This window comes from Phyllostomus hastatus, unplaced genomic scaffold, assembly GCF_019186645.2.
Source record: "Phyllostomus hastatus isolate PE091 unplaced genomic scaffold, TTU_PhHast_1.1 phas_contig_495, whole genome shotgun sequence".
Classification (NCBI taxonomy): domain Eukaryota; kingdom Metazoa; phylum Chordata; class Mammalia; order Chiroptera; family Phyllostomidae; genus Phyllostomus; species Phyllostomus hastatus.
In genome coordinates this window covers 9,091,964-9,108,199 of record NW_025333895.1, presented here as the reverse complement: position 1 = coordinate 9,108,199, position 16,236 = coordinate 9,091,964, and the positions used below count along the sequence as shown (strand labels likewise).

The 16,236-nt window shown below is 70.5% G+C and overlaps 1 protein-coding gene across 4 annotated transcripts in view; it reads right to left on the bottom strand.

Annotated features, from left to right (window-relative positions):
- VAV2 (vav guanine nucleotide exchange factor 2) overlaps nt 1–16,236 on the bottom strand; it is a 90,193-nt gene that overhangs the window by 24,172 nt on the left and 49,785 nt on the right. For all 4 annotated transcript variants that reach the window (XM_045846069.1, XM_045846065.1, XM_045846067.1 and 1 more), the window contains exons 3-6: nt 14,473–14,531; nt 8,000–8,068; nt 2,652–2,754; nt 227–325 (exon numbers count right to left, since the gene is read on the bottom strand). In XM_045846069.1, coding sequence (XP_045702025.1) covers nt 227–325; nt 2,652–2,754; nt 8,000–8,068; nt 14,473–14,531 — 330 coding nt within the window. The remainder of the gene's footprint in view (nt 1–226; nt 326–2,651; nt 2,755–7,999; nt 8,069–14,472; nt 14,532–16,236) is intronic.

Below are 16,236 nucleotides of genomic sequence, written 5' to 3'. Positions count from 1 at the left end.
CCCCACTGGGCCGGACCCGCATCAAAGAACAGCTAGGAAGGTTCCGTCTCGGAAGCGATGTTGGTTTCCTCAGCGCCCGCCCGGCGGGTCGCAGGGCTGCCCGACGGCACGACCGGCCGAGAGGCCCGCCGAGGACCTGCACCTGCCCCCACCGCCCGAGTGCCCTCCCGGCGCCTGCACCCCCAGGGCACCCGGCGGCCCCAGAGCACGCCGACGCCCCACCCACCTTCTCGATGTCCTCCAGCGTCCGGCAGTACTTGGCCTCGGTCTCCTGGATCTCCAGCAGGCAGCAGTTCCGCTTGTCATCCTCCGTCATGCCCATTTTCTGGGGGGGGTGGGGTGGGGGGGCGCACCCTGTGAGCCGGGGAGGGGGAGGGGGGGCCGCAGGCCTGCGCCCGCGGACCACCCGGGCCTGGCCGTGGGGGGGGGCTGTGGGCGACACGGCGGGGCCGGAGGGGGGCAGCAGGGGCCCGAGGCCTTCCCCTCCCTGTCCAGGGTGCGAGGGGGCCGTGCGGGGTGAACCTGGGGGCGGGCGGCAGTGCCAGAGAAGGAAGGGCGCACAGCAGGCGTGACTTGCTTAAAACACCTACTGTGTGTGTGCAGGGAGAGCTCCGGAGCCCCTTGAGGACCCAGGTCGGCCAACTGAGTGGCCGTCCCAGAGTCAGCCAGTTAGCACCTCAGAGGAAGACACCGATTTCTCACAGGGCTGGGCTTCCGAGTGCCCACTGGCCTCCAACCAGAGGTTACGGGGGCATGAGGCAGAGCCTCTCCCCCACCTCTGGGGGCGGTGCAGGTGGCTGGGGGCAGGACCGACCCGGAGACCATGGCTACAGGCGCCGGGGAAGGGGCCGTGGGGGGAGGGTGGTGGGACTGTTCGGATGGAGGTGGTCGCCTCCGGGGCCATGGAGCTGGGCCCCGTGACGGGACACTTAGACTCACACGCACCCTGACCCCATGCTCCTCTGAGACAGGCCCAGGGTCACGGGGCTGCAGCTCTGCAGAGCCGCCCAGGCACTCGCCCCAGGGGCCGGGCTCCCAGGCCGCAGCCCTGCTCATCCCGGGGGCTGTTGCCCCCCTCAAGGCTTCGTGGGGAGGCTGGGGGCCCACGGTCTCCCTAAAACTGTGGGCAGGACGGGGCGCGGGCCCGCGGCCGCCGGCGGAGGAGGAGGCAGACGCCACAGGCTGGGCTTACCTGCATGTACCTAATCTGAGAGCGTGCAAGCAAACGGCAGAGAGACCCGGTTAGCAGCGCTGGCGCCTCCCCCCCCCCCGCCGTGGGCGGGGTGGGGGGCTCAGGGAGGCTCACGGGCGTTTAGCCTGCAGCCTCGGGGATGGCCGCCGGCCCCGCTGGGTGAGGGGGCAGCCTGTGCGGACGCTGGGCTGCCCACGTCCGGCCTCTGAGCGGGACACCTGCCACCCTCTGGGGCTCCCTCCGCCTTTGTCAGAGCCACCCCCAGATGTGACAGGTGACGAAATGGGGCCGGCGGCTGTATCTCAGAGGAGGATGCCCCGGTGGGGCATCACCGTGCCCCCAGGACGTGGGCGGGCACCACCCCCGGTGCCCCAGGTCCTGCCCTGTGCGCTTCAGGACCAGGGACAGCAGAGAGCTTGTGGGGGGGGGCTGGGAGGTGTGCCCACTGCAGGGTCCCTGCAGCCCAGACACACTCGGGGGTCTCTCAGGAGCCTGGACGACCCGGGGCCCAGGCACCGCCCAGATCACCCCGGGGCCACAGTGCACACACCCGCCTGGGAGGGGCTTGGGGAGCGAGGTGCCCAGCGCAGGCGGCCGCGCCAGGCGCAGGGGAGCAGGGGCCGCCCACCGCTGAGCGGGGAGCCGGCCTCTCAGCCCCTCGCAGACGCCCCGGGAAGGGTTGGGGACAGACCCGCCCGGGGAACACCCCCACCTGACTCTCCACAGCCAGACCCCTGGTGCTGGTGGGGCAGGAACCGCCCCCCCTCCCAGACTTGGGGCAAATGAGAGATTGTTCTTAGGGGCTGAGCTTGGGGGCCGTGAGCGCTGCGCTCGGGAGGCCACGCCTCCCTGCAGCCAGCGCAGGAAAGGCCTGGCTGGAGGCCTCCCAGCTTTCCGCTTCTCCCCACCCGCCTGCGCCACCGCCGCTGGGGCCACGGGAAGGTGCCGCCGCGATGCGCTTTTGGAGACATGGCCCCTTTCTTCGGTAAAACCAAGGGCATCGAAAGCCTCCGGAGCTGGCAAGCAGCACCTCGACCACCCCCGAGTTTGGGGCCCCGAGGGGCTGTGGGCTGCCCGGGGCCGGCAGGACCCCCACCTCCCACACAGCAGCTGTGTGCAACCCGCCCACGCTGGCGGCGAGAGCCCCCTGCCCCGGGGGGTGAACGCGGCACCCCAGAGAAGACGCGCAGCTGCCTCTCGGAGGTGAGGGCCGCGCCCTCCTGCCCTGCACGAAAGGGGGACCCCGGCGCGCGGTGCCAGACGGCGCCCCGCTACCACCCCTGGCGGGAAAGGCTCGCAGCCCCGCGTGTCCTTCAGGGAGAATCCACGGCACTGCAGCGTGGAAGGGCACGGTGGCCATCACGTTGCCCCCTGGGCTCCTTGGGAGACTCCCCGGCACGCGGGGCGGGCTCTGCCTGTGCGGGCGGGCGGGAGCGCGGCGGCGGCGGCAGCGGCTTACCATGGGCTGCTGCACCTCCACCTTGATGATGTCCTCGTAGATGTCGTCGCCCTCGTCCTCGCAGGGGACGCAGTCGTAGATGTCCTCGCCCAGGTCATGCTCGCTGCGCGGGAGGGAGGCCGTCAGAGGGAGGTGGCGGCGCCAGGGGATGGGGGCGCCGGGGGGCCGCGAGCTCCCGCTCTCAGCCTCCGTCTCCCGGGGTCCGGAAAACGCGAGCCTCCGCCTGCGTCCTGGTGACGGCGCGTTTAGATCCGGCGCGTGCGGGGCGCCCTGCGCACCCCCGAGCCCGCCAGTGACCCTCCGCCCCTCCGCCGAACGCGCTCGGCCCCGCCCGCGCCTGCGGCCTGGCGCCCGGAGTCCGGGATGCACCTCCCCCAGCGAGGACCCAGGAAATCGCGGCTTAACCTGTGATCCGCAGACGGTGGTGGCGGCCGGCGGCCGGGCCCTCACTGCTCCGACGAGTTACCGCCTCTGCCCTGCAACAGGCAGGCCGGCCGGGGCACCTCCTCCGAGGGGCCTTCCGGGGTCCCCGCCCAGTCGGCGCCCCGGACTCTCCCTGCCGCTGCCCACGAAGCGCACCCCTCGCCGCGCCCCCGACTCGCTGTGCGGGACTGCGCGAGAAGCTCTCTCTTCCCCCGCAAACCCAACTCCGCGCCCCTTCGGTTCGCCACGCCCGACACAAAGCAGGTGCTCGGCAAACGTGCACCAAACCCGCAAACGAGCCAATCCGACCACCCCGCGGCCCCCGTGGCCAGGACCAGCCCCCCGGGGGCCACCCTGGGGCTCCCGGGGCAGGACCTGGCCAGGCCCAGGGCAGCTGTGCTCAGGCCGGCTCACCCTGGAGGCCGGGCCGGCCCGGGGTGGGAGCACAGCCTCACAGCCTGGGCTCTGAGCAGGGCCGCCAATCCGCATCCAGAAGGAGCTGAAACGTGGGAGCCCCCCCCACCACTACACCCCGTGGGGCAGCCACCTGGCATGGAGGTGGGGGAGCGTGGAAATGACACCCAGCAGCTCTTAGGAAAGGGCTCCTGGCCACCCCCCCAAACCCAGCTTTTGAACCTTAGCTGTCATTTCAAAGGCTGGGGGGCAGCTGCGGGGAGACTGCGGGCCGCCGCACCCCGACCTCCCTCTGTGGCGGGGGAGGGGCTCTGGTGGGGGGAGCAGAGGACGGGCAGGAAGCTGCCATAGGACACTTCACGCCACCCAGGGGTGCGGGCGCAGGCCAAAGGGAACCACTTCCCCGAGCTCCGCCCCCCAGGTCCTGGGGGGCCAGACACCTAGGAACCGCCCTGTGGGGCCGGACACCCAGGTTCTGTGGTGCAGCGAGCGGGCCAGCTCTGTGGCCCAGCCGGCGTTCAACTCCGTGACAGTGGGGGGGGGGCAGGCCAGCCCCGCTGCTCCCTCAGGCGCAGGTGCGCCGTCATCCCGTCTGGGGACGGCGGCTTCACGCTGGGGGGCCGTGGAAGGACGTGGGGGCGGGGGGCCCCCCATAGTTAAGTGTATTTGTTTAATCCTCACCGGAGGACACTTTTCCATTGCTGCTAGAGAGAGAGAGAGGGAGGGAGAGAAGGAAACTTGGGCTGGCTGCCTCCTGTACTGGACCGGGAGTCGCACGCGCCCGGACCAGAGATCACACCCGCAACCCAGGAATGAGCCCCGACCGGGAATCCAACCCCCGGTCTTTCAGGGTCTTTCTCCGCCAGAGACTGGGTTGGTCTGTCGACCGCGCCGTGTGTGGGGCGGTCCCTCTGTGCCCGACTTCGTTCCCCCACCCCGCGTCTGGGGGTCCGGCCGGCCAGCCGCTGCTGTCCGAGGCCCGCTCGCCACCGCGTGGGCGGGCCGCCCCTTGTCGCCAGCCTCCTCTGGGCGCGCACTGGGTGGCCTCCACGCGTGGGTTGTTGGAAAGGAAAGCTGCTGTGAGCACACGTGGGCTTTGGAAATGAAACCCACCCAGGAGTGGACGTGGGGAGGCGCGGGGAGGGTAACTCCAGCCGCAGCCGCAGCCGAGGGCTCCTCGAGCGCAGCTGCAGCCCCGGCAGCCGGGCGGTTGCCGGCGCTGGCCGGGGCGCGTCGTCCCTGTTTCCGCCCCCCGCACCGGCCGTCCGGCGCGGCGCCACGGCGGCTCCCCTCCCCGTCTCACCGGCGGGGCGGAGGGTGCTCCCGCGGACTTGGCGTCTCTGCAAACGGCTCCGCCCGCAAGTGCGCTGCCGCCGCCGCACGTACAGGGTTCTGGGCGACCGTTCTTGGTCAGGCACGTTTTGCGAACTTTTTCCAGGCTTTTCTGGTTCCGGCTACTGGTTTTCTCCACGGTATCGCCGGGTGAGAATTCACTCATCACGTTAACGACGTCCGATTTCTCAGCTGTGTCTCCCATGGCCCTGACTCCGCCCTGCGTCCTAAGAAACCCCGCGTCTTGGGGAAGAAATCTCTGCCTTCTCCCGGTTTCTCGGGGTTTTCTCCGGCAGCGTCTCCGGGGGCCGCTCCGGGGGCGTGTTCACGCTGGTCTCCGACTCGGCTCCGACGGACGGACCTGCTGTGGCCGGTGCGAGGGAGGGGCGGAGCGGGGTTCCCTCGTGGGATCCGTCGGACCCTCCCTCTCCCCGCTGGCCCGCGAGGTCCCTTCCACAAACACCGCGGACTCAGCGGTGTGGCTCTGTTCCGGAATTCTCTGGTCTGGTCCAGCAACCTCGTCGGCCCTCCTGGCGCAGCAGGTGCCTCTCTGGTTTTTATTCGTTCCGTAGGAAGTCCTGAAGTCGGACAGTTCAACTCCTCGGCTTTGTTTCTGTAGGATCGTGCGGAGTAATCCAAGCCCTTTGGTTGCCACAGGACCTCCAGGGTCTTGCTGGGGCCCTCACGGAAATGGAACTGAGTCCACAGGGTAGCCTGGGGAGCGCCAACCCCGGCACCACCGCCCTCCGGTCCAGGAGCACGGCACAGGCCTCCGCCGGCAGGTCCCCCTCTCGCTTCCCTCGGCGACCTCCCGCAGTCTCCTCCTGGGGGGGCTTGGAATCTAGGAAGTTCGGGGCCCCTCGGTTTTCCGTTCTTCCTCCGCCGCACCCTCTGCTGCCCCGGGATCCCCGTCCCAGCCGGGTTAGACCACGTGGCGTGTTCCTGCTGGTCGGAGGCTGGCCCGGGACGGCCCGTGTCGTGTCCCGGCTGTTCCCACGTGGCCCTGGTCACAGCTGCCCGTCCGCCGCCCCCTCTGTCCCCTCCTCGGGCGCGGGTTTCCCTCCGGGTTCCCGATGCGCTGACAGAAGCTGCGAGGGGCAGCATCGAGGTCGTCGACCTCGGTCCCAACCGCCTCCGTGTGCACCCGAACCGGCCGCACTCGTCCCTGTGCTTGGTGAGTCCGAGGATTTCTAGTGGACGCTGGGCACTGCGGACCGGGCACCGTGCGGGCTGGTCCCGCGTGTCGGGAGACTCACACGCGCCCTAGAGCACAGGCGGCCTAGTCAGGCTCGGGCCGTCCCTCGAACGTGGGGTTTCAGGGTCAGCCAGGGGGTGAGGGGGAGACCCCCGCTCTCAGCATCTCCCCCCTAGCTCTCCGGCTGCCCTGTCCGCCTCACTTCTTTCCTCTGACCCCCCCAGCCGGTGAGAGCCCACTGTCTGCCGGCGTGGGGCGCGCCCGCCGGGAAGAGGCTGCAAACCCTCCCGCCCACCCACGGTGAGCACCTCGAGGAGAAGCTGAAGACCCTCCCGGCAAGCGACACGGCCCCTTCCCCGTGGACTCGGAGAAGGGACGAGGCCGCGAGACCGAAACGGAGGAACACGGTCGGGGGGTGGCCGCCCCAGCCCACGTCCACTGCCGGGTCCTCAGCTCGCTCTCCGTCCCCCAGAGAAAGACGAGGCGCACGGGCGCACGCGGCTCGCTCGCCTCCTGCCTCCCCCGGCGCCCGAGCCACGCCGGACGCAGCGCTGTGCCCCGGCATCTCAGCTCGGGAGGGAAGCCCCTCAAAAGCTCGCGGGCGCCGCCCCCTCCTTCTCCCTGTTCTGCGGAAGAACACCTGCGGTCCAAAGCCTCGGGAGACTGGGAAGACAACCGCAGCCCCCGGCGGGTCCCGGCCCGAGCTGCCCGCCACGGGCCTCGCCGCCCAGCCCAGCCACAGGGGCACCCAGGGCCCTGCTTCCCGCCCTGACCGGTGTGGCTCGGTCACTGAGGGCATCGTCCCGCAAAACGGAATGTCACAGGTTCGATTCCTGGTCTGGGCGCATGCCTGGGTCACAGGCCCAGTGCCTGGTCGGGGCCAATGGATGGATGCTTCTCTCCGTCTCTTCTCTCTCCTTCCCCCTCTCTCTAAACATCAATAAGTGAATCTTTTTTTTAAAGTCCTGCTTCCTGCACTCCCGGCACCCTCCGCCGGCGCAAGGCTCCCCCACGGCTGCGCAGCCCGGTCGGCGGGAATGCAGGGCCGTGCGCACCGTCTGGAACGCCGGAGGGGCAGCCGGAATTTCCCCTCGTGAGCTCCGCGTTGTGCAAGGAGGAGGAATGTTTAAGCAGCCCAGAAGGGAATTTTTAAAAATTAAAATTATGAAAGTGATTAGATGTTCACGGAACTCAGCGATCGCGATGAGGACGCCATCAGGTCTGATGGGTTCAAGGCACCGACGCCCCTGCTGTCAGCTCTGTGCTGCTGGTCACTTCGGGCCCGGGGACACGGAGGCCACCAGGCCGGACACTGTGCAGGGGGCCTCACAGTCCCAAGTGGCCCAGACACGGCACTGGACCCTGCTCTTCCGTGAGCGGAGGTGCGGGCCCCCAGAGCCAGGTGGGTAGCCCAGGACCGCCGGCCAGGCCCGGCCCCATGCGGGTGCAGCCAGGTGGTCCTCACAGAGCGCGGGAAGCAGACACAAAGCGTCTCGAAGACGAGAGACGCCTCGGTGGCTGCAGGGGCCTGGTCTCGGCCCCACGCCCGCCCGTCAGGCCGCCTGAGCCCTCTCACTACCTGTGTTCCCAGGGCCCCGCTCCGGAAACACCCACAGCCCCCCACCCCCGTCCCAGGCCAGCCCCGCCCACGCGCTCTGCCTGCAGCCTTGCAAAGGAGGCTCCCTGGACTCCTGGCGGTGGCCGGGGAGGAAGACCACGCCCGTGTCACCTCCAGACACGCTGGGGACCCTTCCAGACGTGGAGGGAGGCGCGGGGTGCAGAAACGCCCGCCTGTCTGAGAGCGTGAAGAAGCCAGGTCCCCGCTCTGCTGGGGGGCCCCGCGTTCCCGCTCTCCCTCTCCGCCCGCGGGCCCCGCCCACACGTGCCCGCCCCGCCCACATGCCCCGCCCACATGCCCCGCCCCCCGCACGCCCCGCCCCGCCTGGCTCCGCCCCGCCCCGCCCCGCCCCGCCCGGCTGCTCACTCGGCCAGCTCCTCCAGGCTGCGGTAGACGTCCTCATCGTTCTCCGCCGTCTCCTCCGAGGGGAAGGGCCTGCGGAGGACGGGAGAGCGAGGTGAGCGGGTCCTGCGGCCCGCTGGGCCCCCACCCCCCGCCTGTCCTCCATCACGGCCCCCGCTCAGCTCCGCCAGGGGAGCCACGGGCGTCTGTCGGCTTCTCGAGGGCGGAAACGGGGCCCAGGCGACCCTCGTGTGTGCCGAGACCCAGCCAAGCAGACGCGCCCCGCCCAGCCCCGGTCGGCCGCTGCGGCTTCTCCCTTCCGCCATCACCCTCCCCCCCCCTCCCCGGGCTGTTTTCTACCAGCGAGAACTCGGATGCCCGCCTGGCCGGCTGGCCCTGGTGGCTGGAGCGCCGTCCTGCACCCCAGAAGGTCGCCGGTCCGACCCCCAGGGCAGGAGGCCACCGATCGGTGTTTCTCCCGTCACTGTCCCCCCCTCCCACCCCCTCAAATCAGTGCACACATCCTCGGGGAAGGAACCAAAAACCAAAACCAAAAACTCGCCCCCAAGAGCCCCCTTATCTGGGCACTTCAGGGTCTCACTTCCGGCCAGCCGGACCGCCGCGGCGGCTCCCTCAACGAGGGCACGGAAGGAGTCTTAAAACTCTTGTCTCCTTTTTTAAAAAGCTGATCCTCTGTGTGACTGCACGTCGTCCCGTTCCGTTCCCCTCCCCGTGTCTCTGCGGGGTCCCCATGGGCCGCCCGTCCTCGCCCACGGAGAACGCGGAAGGCAGAACCCACTGGGAAGTGCGCCCCCGAACCCCTGGGGGACACAGCTGCAAGGCCAGTTCGTTGCCACTGCAGCCGGGGGCAGGCTGCAGCCAGGGTGGGGAAGGAGAGGGGGACCACCCACCAGGGGCGGCAGGACAGGGGGCCCCGCACCCCGGCTGCTGGGGCTGCCCCGAGAGGGCCGGAAGCCCCAGGTGTGGGGGGGGGCGCTCCACCTCCAGCCTTGGTGTGAGCTCGGCCTCCAGGCCCAGGCCCCCCCCCCCATTCAGCCAAGTCTTCATTCACACCCCGCCCCGGGCTCCGTTCAGTCCCCGCTGGGTCCACTTCCCCTTCACACGGTGGCCGGCACTGGGATGGACGGACGGACGGGTGGACGGAGGGTGTCTGAGAGGACGGGTGGGTGGGAGAGTGGCTGGGTCTGGGGTCCACGGGCAGCTGGGTGAGCTGACGGGGTGGGTGCGGAGGGTGTAAGGACGACGGGGTGGGTGGGAAGATGGGGGGGCAGGGGACTGGCCTGGAGGGACAGGGGAGCAGACGGGCGGAAGTCAAACACTCTCAAACTCCCCCCTCCCCAGACACCAGCAGCGGCGCCTTAAATGCCATTTACAGGAGTGTCTTCGGAGGAGCTTGTGAGAAGTCACACGGAGGTGACAGGTCACCGCCGGGGCGTGCCTTCACCACGCTGACCCCGACATCCGCGCTGGGGCAGGTTCCGGGGCCGCATTCCCCCATGACGCACAGCCCAGGCGGGACCAGGGGCAGGCAGGACCTGGTGGCCACTCTGCAACGCGACCCAGGTCCCCCCCTTCTGCCTCTGCACCGGCTGACCCGCCAGACCCCACTGGGCCGCCCCCAACCCCAGCTCCCCGACACCAATGGCAGCTGACGAGCTCTTTAAGGGGAGAGGGGAGAAGCGAGCCCCACGGAGCTGTCTGCCCAGTGAACGGTTCTGGGGAACCCCCACCCCCCGCTGGCACGGCCACCCAGGCCCCGCCCCCGGGCTCCCCTTGGCCGGGCAGGCGGGTCCTGGGGACGCACTTCCTCGTGCCCAGGTCCTGGGCAGCCACGCTCCCGCCCGCCCCGCCAAGGGGATCGAGGGGTGCCCCTGCAGGAAGCAGGCAGCCCGCTGTGAGCCCAGGAGCTCCGGTCAGAGTCCCCGAGTCGGGGGGGGGGCAGCCGCAGACCCCGGCCTCTGGACCCCTCCGGCACCTCCTCCAGCTTCACCGACCCGGCTCCGAGCCGGACCTCGGGCTGCCCCGAGTCTCGGGCTCATGGGCCAGACCGAGGCGGGCCCCAGCTCGGGGCCCCCGCAGCAGGCGCTGCTCCTTGTCCTCAGGGCTCCTCGGAGACTCTGTGGAGGGTCACGGGGGTCACCGTGCCCACCCTTCCCACCCTGGAGGGCAAGACCAGGCCCCGAGAGCGGACGCGGCCCCAGAGGCCCCCCAGCCCTGCAGGGCGACCACCCATCCCGTCTGCGCCCAGCGCTGACCCGGATGAGCTGGCCACCCGGGTCCTGCCCGTCACGGGCGACAGGGGTTCCATTTGCGCCCTGGCACCACCTGAGGGGCCCTGGGCGGGGCCCCGCCCCTGGCTGGGCCTCAGTTTCCTGTTCCGAAACCGGCCTCAGAATTCCCTGTGTGGGGGCGGTGGGAGGGCCTGGCACCAGGCATGACCGGGGCCACGGGGCGGGAACTGGCAGAGGGAAGAGGCCAGAGTGGGTGGGTGGGGACTGGCAGCCCGGCCAACAGCCCCTCCGGGCCGGGACGCCGCGCCAGGCCAACAAAGGCGGCACTTGGAAAGCGTGGCCTGCAGGGCCGGGCGGGCAGGCCCGTTAATTACGGGAGAGCCACCAGGGTGCTGCCGCTAATTGGCGGGGAGGCCCCGGAGCCCAGGGCTGCAGCGCTGTGCGAACCGGCTCTCCTGCTCCTCCACTCGGCTGTCACCACAGGCGTCCTCGGCCCCGCCCCGTGCAGACAGGCCGTCGAAACGGGGCGGGGGTGGGGGGGCAGCACCAGGCTGTACCCCTGCCCCCCACACCCAGCTCAGGCTGCGCCCGTGTCCCAGATGAGGGGGACCCACACCCGCCGAGGAGGCCACACGGGCACAGAGGGAGGGGGAAGGCTCTGGGGGGACATGGTCCTGGCCTGGGGAAATCAGGGGGCTTCTCCCAGGAGGTGGGGGGGGCGCTGGTTTGAAGAGCAAAGTCCGATTTCGTGCTCAGAATTCCAGCCTCGTGCCAGATGGGGGCGGGGGGGAGGGGGGGACTACGAGCCGGCCGCACGGCTCCCTGGGCCGTGAGCTTGCCACCTGTGACCTGGCCTGTGCAGTGGGAGAGGCCACCTGCCTCACAGGTGTGCTGTGAGGCGTCTGAGACGCAGCGTGGAGGCGCCCCCCACCGCGCCAGGCACCTCAGGGGGACGGGCGGGTGGGCTCTGCTCATGGTCATGGGTTTCCCTGAGAAGAGGCAGCCCCCCACACACACAGGGGAGCCCGCCCTGCACCCTTGGGGACGTGCGGGCTCAGCGAGGTGGGAGCAGAGCCGGGGGGGAGGACGCATGCTGCAGGGCCAGGTGGGGCAGGAGTCCCTGGGGGCCGGGGGACAGAGCAGCGACAGGCCGGCCCAGGGGCCACCACCGGGACCTTAAACCACGGTCAGCCCTCAGGGAGGTGGGTCTCCCCGCCTCCCCGGGGCAGCGACGCCGAGGTGAAGCCACACCGAGGTGAAGCCACGGCCACAGCCCTGGCCGGGCCCCTGAGGTCGGCAGAGGCAGGTCCAGCAGGTGTGGGGGCAGGGCGGGCAGGCCAGGCCTCCTCCCCCGGGGGGAGTGGAGGGTCGACCCGGCAGACCCGGGACGTCCACACCCCACAGGCGTGTCCAGGAAGGTCGGGGCCTGGCCCAGCTCCGGGAGGGAGCCTCGGGGTCCTGGGGACGTCCTGCCTGGCAGAGTCCCCGTGTCCCCCGGGGCCTCGGGCCAAGCCGGAGGGTCTCTGCTAGTGGAGCACGTGGGGGCCCCGGGCCACACAGAGCAGCCCCCGCTCTGGAGGGGCCGGAGCCCAAGGTCAGCGGTGTGGGGGGGTCCAGCGGTGTCTCTGGGACAGACTCCCGGTGAGAACTGGACACCAAAGTTCGGGGGGCGGGGCTCCCCCGGTTGGCAACACGCCACACAGGTCGTCACGCAGCGGCCAGGAGAAATGTCACCCCCGCGGCCCCGCTGGGAGCGGGGAGCACCAGGGGCTGGAGCCCGGCCCCTGCCCCACACCCACCCCCTCTGCGGGCCTCCCTCCGCCCTCTCCTGACATGAACTGTGACCGTGACCATGAGAACAGCAGCCTCCTGGCCGTGCATCCCTCCTGCAGGCACAGAGCCAAGCGGGGGTCTTGGGCCCCCCCATTTCTGTTATTAAAACAATGATGCCCTGGCTGGTGTGGCTCAGTGGACTGAGCACTGGCCTTTGAACCACAGGGTCGCCGGTTCGATTCCCAGTCAGGGCACATGCCTGGGTTACAGGCCAGGTCCCCAGTAGGGGGCGTGTGAGAGGCGACCACACACTGATGTTTCTCTCCCTCTCTTTCTCCCTCCTTTCCCCTCTTTCTAAAAATAAATAAGATCTTTTTTAAAAAGTGTTTCTGGAGTCCTTGTCGGGGCCAATCCTGAGCTGAGCCTCATCTCTGGGAGCCCCAAGAAGTCCCCCAGGGTCGCCCCGACTCACCCACATCTCAGGGGAGACGCCCAGAGCAGCCCCTTCCCACCCGAGGCCCCCAGGAGGCGGGACACGGGTCCCACCACGGCAGGAGCCCACCTCTCCACCCTCTCTGCGTGCCGACTCCCTGGGGGGCGGCGTCCCACATGCCTAGGGCTTGCTGCCCCACCCCGGGGCCCACGTGCTGCCCGGGGGCCCCCCCGGACCCGAGAGGAAGGAGGGTGGTTCTCAATCACAGCTGCTGGCCCAAGGGTTTGTCGTGCACTTCTGCCCCCACCCCTCCCTCCTGTGAAGCCGCCGTCGGAGCAAAGCTCGGGCTGCAGCCAGGGGTGGGGGGGCCGTCGGGGTGCGGGGCCCACGGGAGACGGGTGAGAGCTGACCAAGAAGGCCAGGAGCAGCGGCACCCCGACCCCAGGGGCTTTATGCCGATCAGAGGGCAGACGCACGCCCCGGACAGACACAGGGCCAGCTCCCGGAGCCCCCGCTGGGGGTGGTCTCCCACTGGGAAGCCCCAGGGAGACAGGGGCCCTCCGAGCCTGCAGCGGGGACGGGGGCAAAGGAGGCCACAGCCAGAGGCCGCGGCAGGACCCCATCCGCACAGAGCCAGGCCGCCCGTGCACCCCCAGGAACCTGACTGGGCTCCCGGCCCCTGGGCCCTGGGGTGGCAGGGCAGAGAGGAGGGTGACAAGCTCAGCTCGGAGGAGGGATCAGGGGGAGCAGAGGAAACGGCTGATCTGGGGCACAGACTCCGTCCCCGCCTCCCTGGGTGTGCGCTGCGCCCGCAGAGCCAGAATGTGCTGGAAGCCGGCCGGCCGGGCAGGCAAAGAAACCCCAGCGCCACACGTCACCGCGGGCCGGGGACATGGGACGGACAGGCGTTTCTGGGGAGCGCAGAACTGGAAGACCAGAGGGTTCTGGCTTTGTGTCCGGAAACGACACTCTCGCTCTGGGGGGGCGGGTCCAACCGGCCCAATTCCTGCCCGCCCCACGGGGACTCGGCGGCGTCCTGGAATGCACGCCTCTCGGGGACAGGGGGTCCGTTTGGTGGTCCTCCCTCACACCCTGGGCCGTAAGTGCTCCTTCGTGCGTGCTCGATGGGTGGTTTTGAAACACTTTAGACACACCGTCGTGTGATGCTATTTTCAGACCCTGAGTTCGACGGGATTTCTGAGTCCTCCGACGACCCAGCGGCAAAGTGGGTCCCCAGCAGCAGCATCTGTCCCTGGGGCGCGGGGCCCGAAGCCACAGCCCCCCCGAGGGGCGGCCGAGCCAGCCCAGCCCCGCGGGGAGCCACGGGCCGGGGACCCTCAGCTCACAGGCAACAGCGCGATGAAGCCCCCCCCCCCGCCCAGAGTTCAACCTGTCTCCCACCCGGGGGGCCGTTTCCATCCTCCCAAGCCCCTCTTGCGCCTCTGCCAGCCCACATCCCCCCGGAAGGCCCCCCGGGCAGTTCCCGAGCTCGCCCCTGGCCGGCCGGGAACCTGGTCCCCATGCAGACATCTCTCTGACCCTGCCCGGCGGGCCGGGACCGGCCAGGGCCCGTGGTCGCGTGGGGCTGCCCTCCCCCCCACCCTGGGGCCGTGCGACCCGTCCACATGCCCGAGACGAGAGGCCAGGCCACGGGGGTCTCGGGGCTCCAAGCAGGACGAAAACCACAGGGAGACATTCCCGCCGAGGGACCCCAAGTGGGGGGCCCCCTTCTCTCCCGTCTTTGCAAACCAGCGCCAGCTACTTCCTCCCCACCCCCGGCCACGGTCTGTGACGGGAGCAGCCTGCCGATCTCACCACCCAAACCGAAAGGGACTCTGCACCCTGCTCTCAAGTGCCCCAGCGTGTGTGTGTGTGTGTGTGAGCCGCAGCCTCTGCCCCGCTCCCGGCCCTGCCGGCCGCCACCGACCGGCACCTCGACAGCACGTGGGCAAGTCACAGCGAGGACGGGTGCGGAGGGGACGCCGGGCACCCCCACGTCGGGGAGGTGCAGGGGGGGGCACGCACTCCAGGGGGCTCACCTGATGCCTTTGTTCTGGGCCACATTGTGCAGGGACAGCCGGGACACCGCCGAGATGACCTGTGGGGGATGGAGACACTGGTCACGTCACGAGAAGACAGGGAGTCACGGCAGGGCTGTCACGAGGGTTTTGTGGGAAGGGAGCACCGAACGCCGAGTCCTCGTCGTCTTGGGGGGAAAAGCAGCGGGCGCAGCACTGCCGGGCCGGACCCCCTCCTCGTGCCGACGGCACCGGGTCTGTCCCTCCGGGGCACTGACACCTGGGGCCGGGGCGGGGGCTGCGGGCGGGGGGGGGGGGCCCGGCGGGACGTCCCCAGGCGGGTGGATTCGTCACGAGGTGAGCTGTGAGCCGTGACCTGCTCGGGGACCAGCCACTCCTCCCTCCTCCCTGGGCTGAGGCCCCACCCCGGCCCTGCCCGGGGGGCAGTGGCACCCACCCCACTCCCAGCTCCAAAAGCTCCCGGGGCGGGGGGGCTGGGGGAGGGACATTATCAAACAGACCCTCAAAACGGCCGGCAGCAGCAGGCTGGGCCGGTGACCCCGGGGAGACGGAGGCGGGGAGAGGGGTGCCGAGTGTGGCACTGGAGCACAGCGGGAGGTGCTCCGGGTCAGAGACAGGACCCACGGGGCCCCAGGAAGCGGAGGCTCCACCGGGAGCCTTCGTGGTGTGAGCAGGCGTGAGTGGGCTCGTCTGTGCGTGTCCACGGGCGTGTGCGTGCTTCTGTGAGTGTGCGAGCTTGCGAGTGCCCTGCACGTGTGCCTGGGAGCGTGCACCAGCGCGTGTGATGGGGACAGAGACCCTGAGCGTGACCCGGGACGGCCACTTGCAGACGCCAGACACTCCCTGCTGGGAGCGCCCCCCGGAGCTGAGCCCGGGGGCCCCTCCGCGGGCCTCGCCCCGGGGAGCCCTCGCACCCCGCCACGGCCCGTCCTGACGCGCACGTCTGGAGACGCAACAGGCTGGGTCCCCTGCCCACGGCCCCCTGGCCGGGACACATTCCTTCTAGGTCGCTCTCCCCCTAGCAGCAGTTTCTCCAAGGTTCCAGGGCAAACCCCAGGCCGTCCGGAAGGGCTGTTTCCCAGCCCGCAAGACGGTGTGGGCTTGGCTGGCGGGCCGCACGCTGTGCGCTGCCCGCCGGCAGGGCGCTGCCATTCGGGGGCCGGGACCCACGGGGGCCGCGACCCTGAGGGGCTGGCTCAGGGTGCCGCCGGCCCAGCCGGGCCCCCAGGCTCAGCACAGCCCCAGTTGGGGGGGGGGGCTCTCCCACAAGCAACCGGGCTTTAGACGTTATTCCTGGCGTGGAGAGCTCTAAGTATTTACAGAGGACGCGCGTCAGAACCGCCGCGCTGTCCGCCCCTGCGGGCAGTCCTCTGACAGAAGCTGGAGGCGTCAGCACGGGGGGCGGGTGGCTGGGGGGGGCCTGGTGCCTCAAGGGCGCACCAGCCGCCGCCCTCGGGCCCTGGCCGTGCCGACGCCACGAACCACTACCACCCCCTCCTCCCCACGAGCCCCTCCGCGCGGCGGCCAGCAGACACAGGGGCCGGGGCCTGTTCGCCCACCTGGTGCGAGTGCGGAGGCCGAGCCGCGTACCAGGGGGTGCAGCCGCAGAGAGAGGGCCGGCCGCAGGAGACGGCCCCCGACGCGTCCGCCGGCCCGCAGCCCCGGGCCCAGCGCGGCTCCTCCGGCCGGTGCGGCCACGGCGGCCTCGGCCCGGATGTCATGGCCACTCGGCCCCAAGCTGGAGCCTGTCACCGGCGGCTGCCA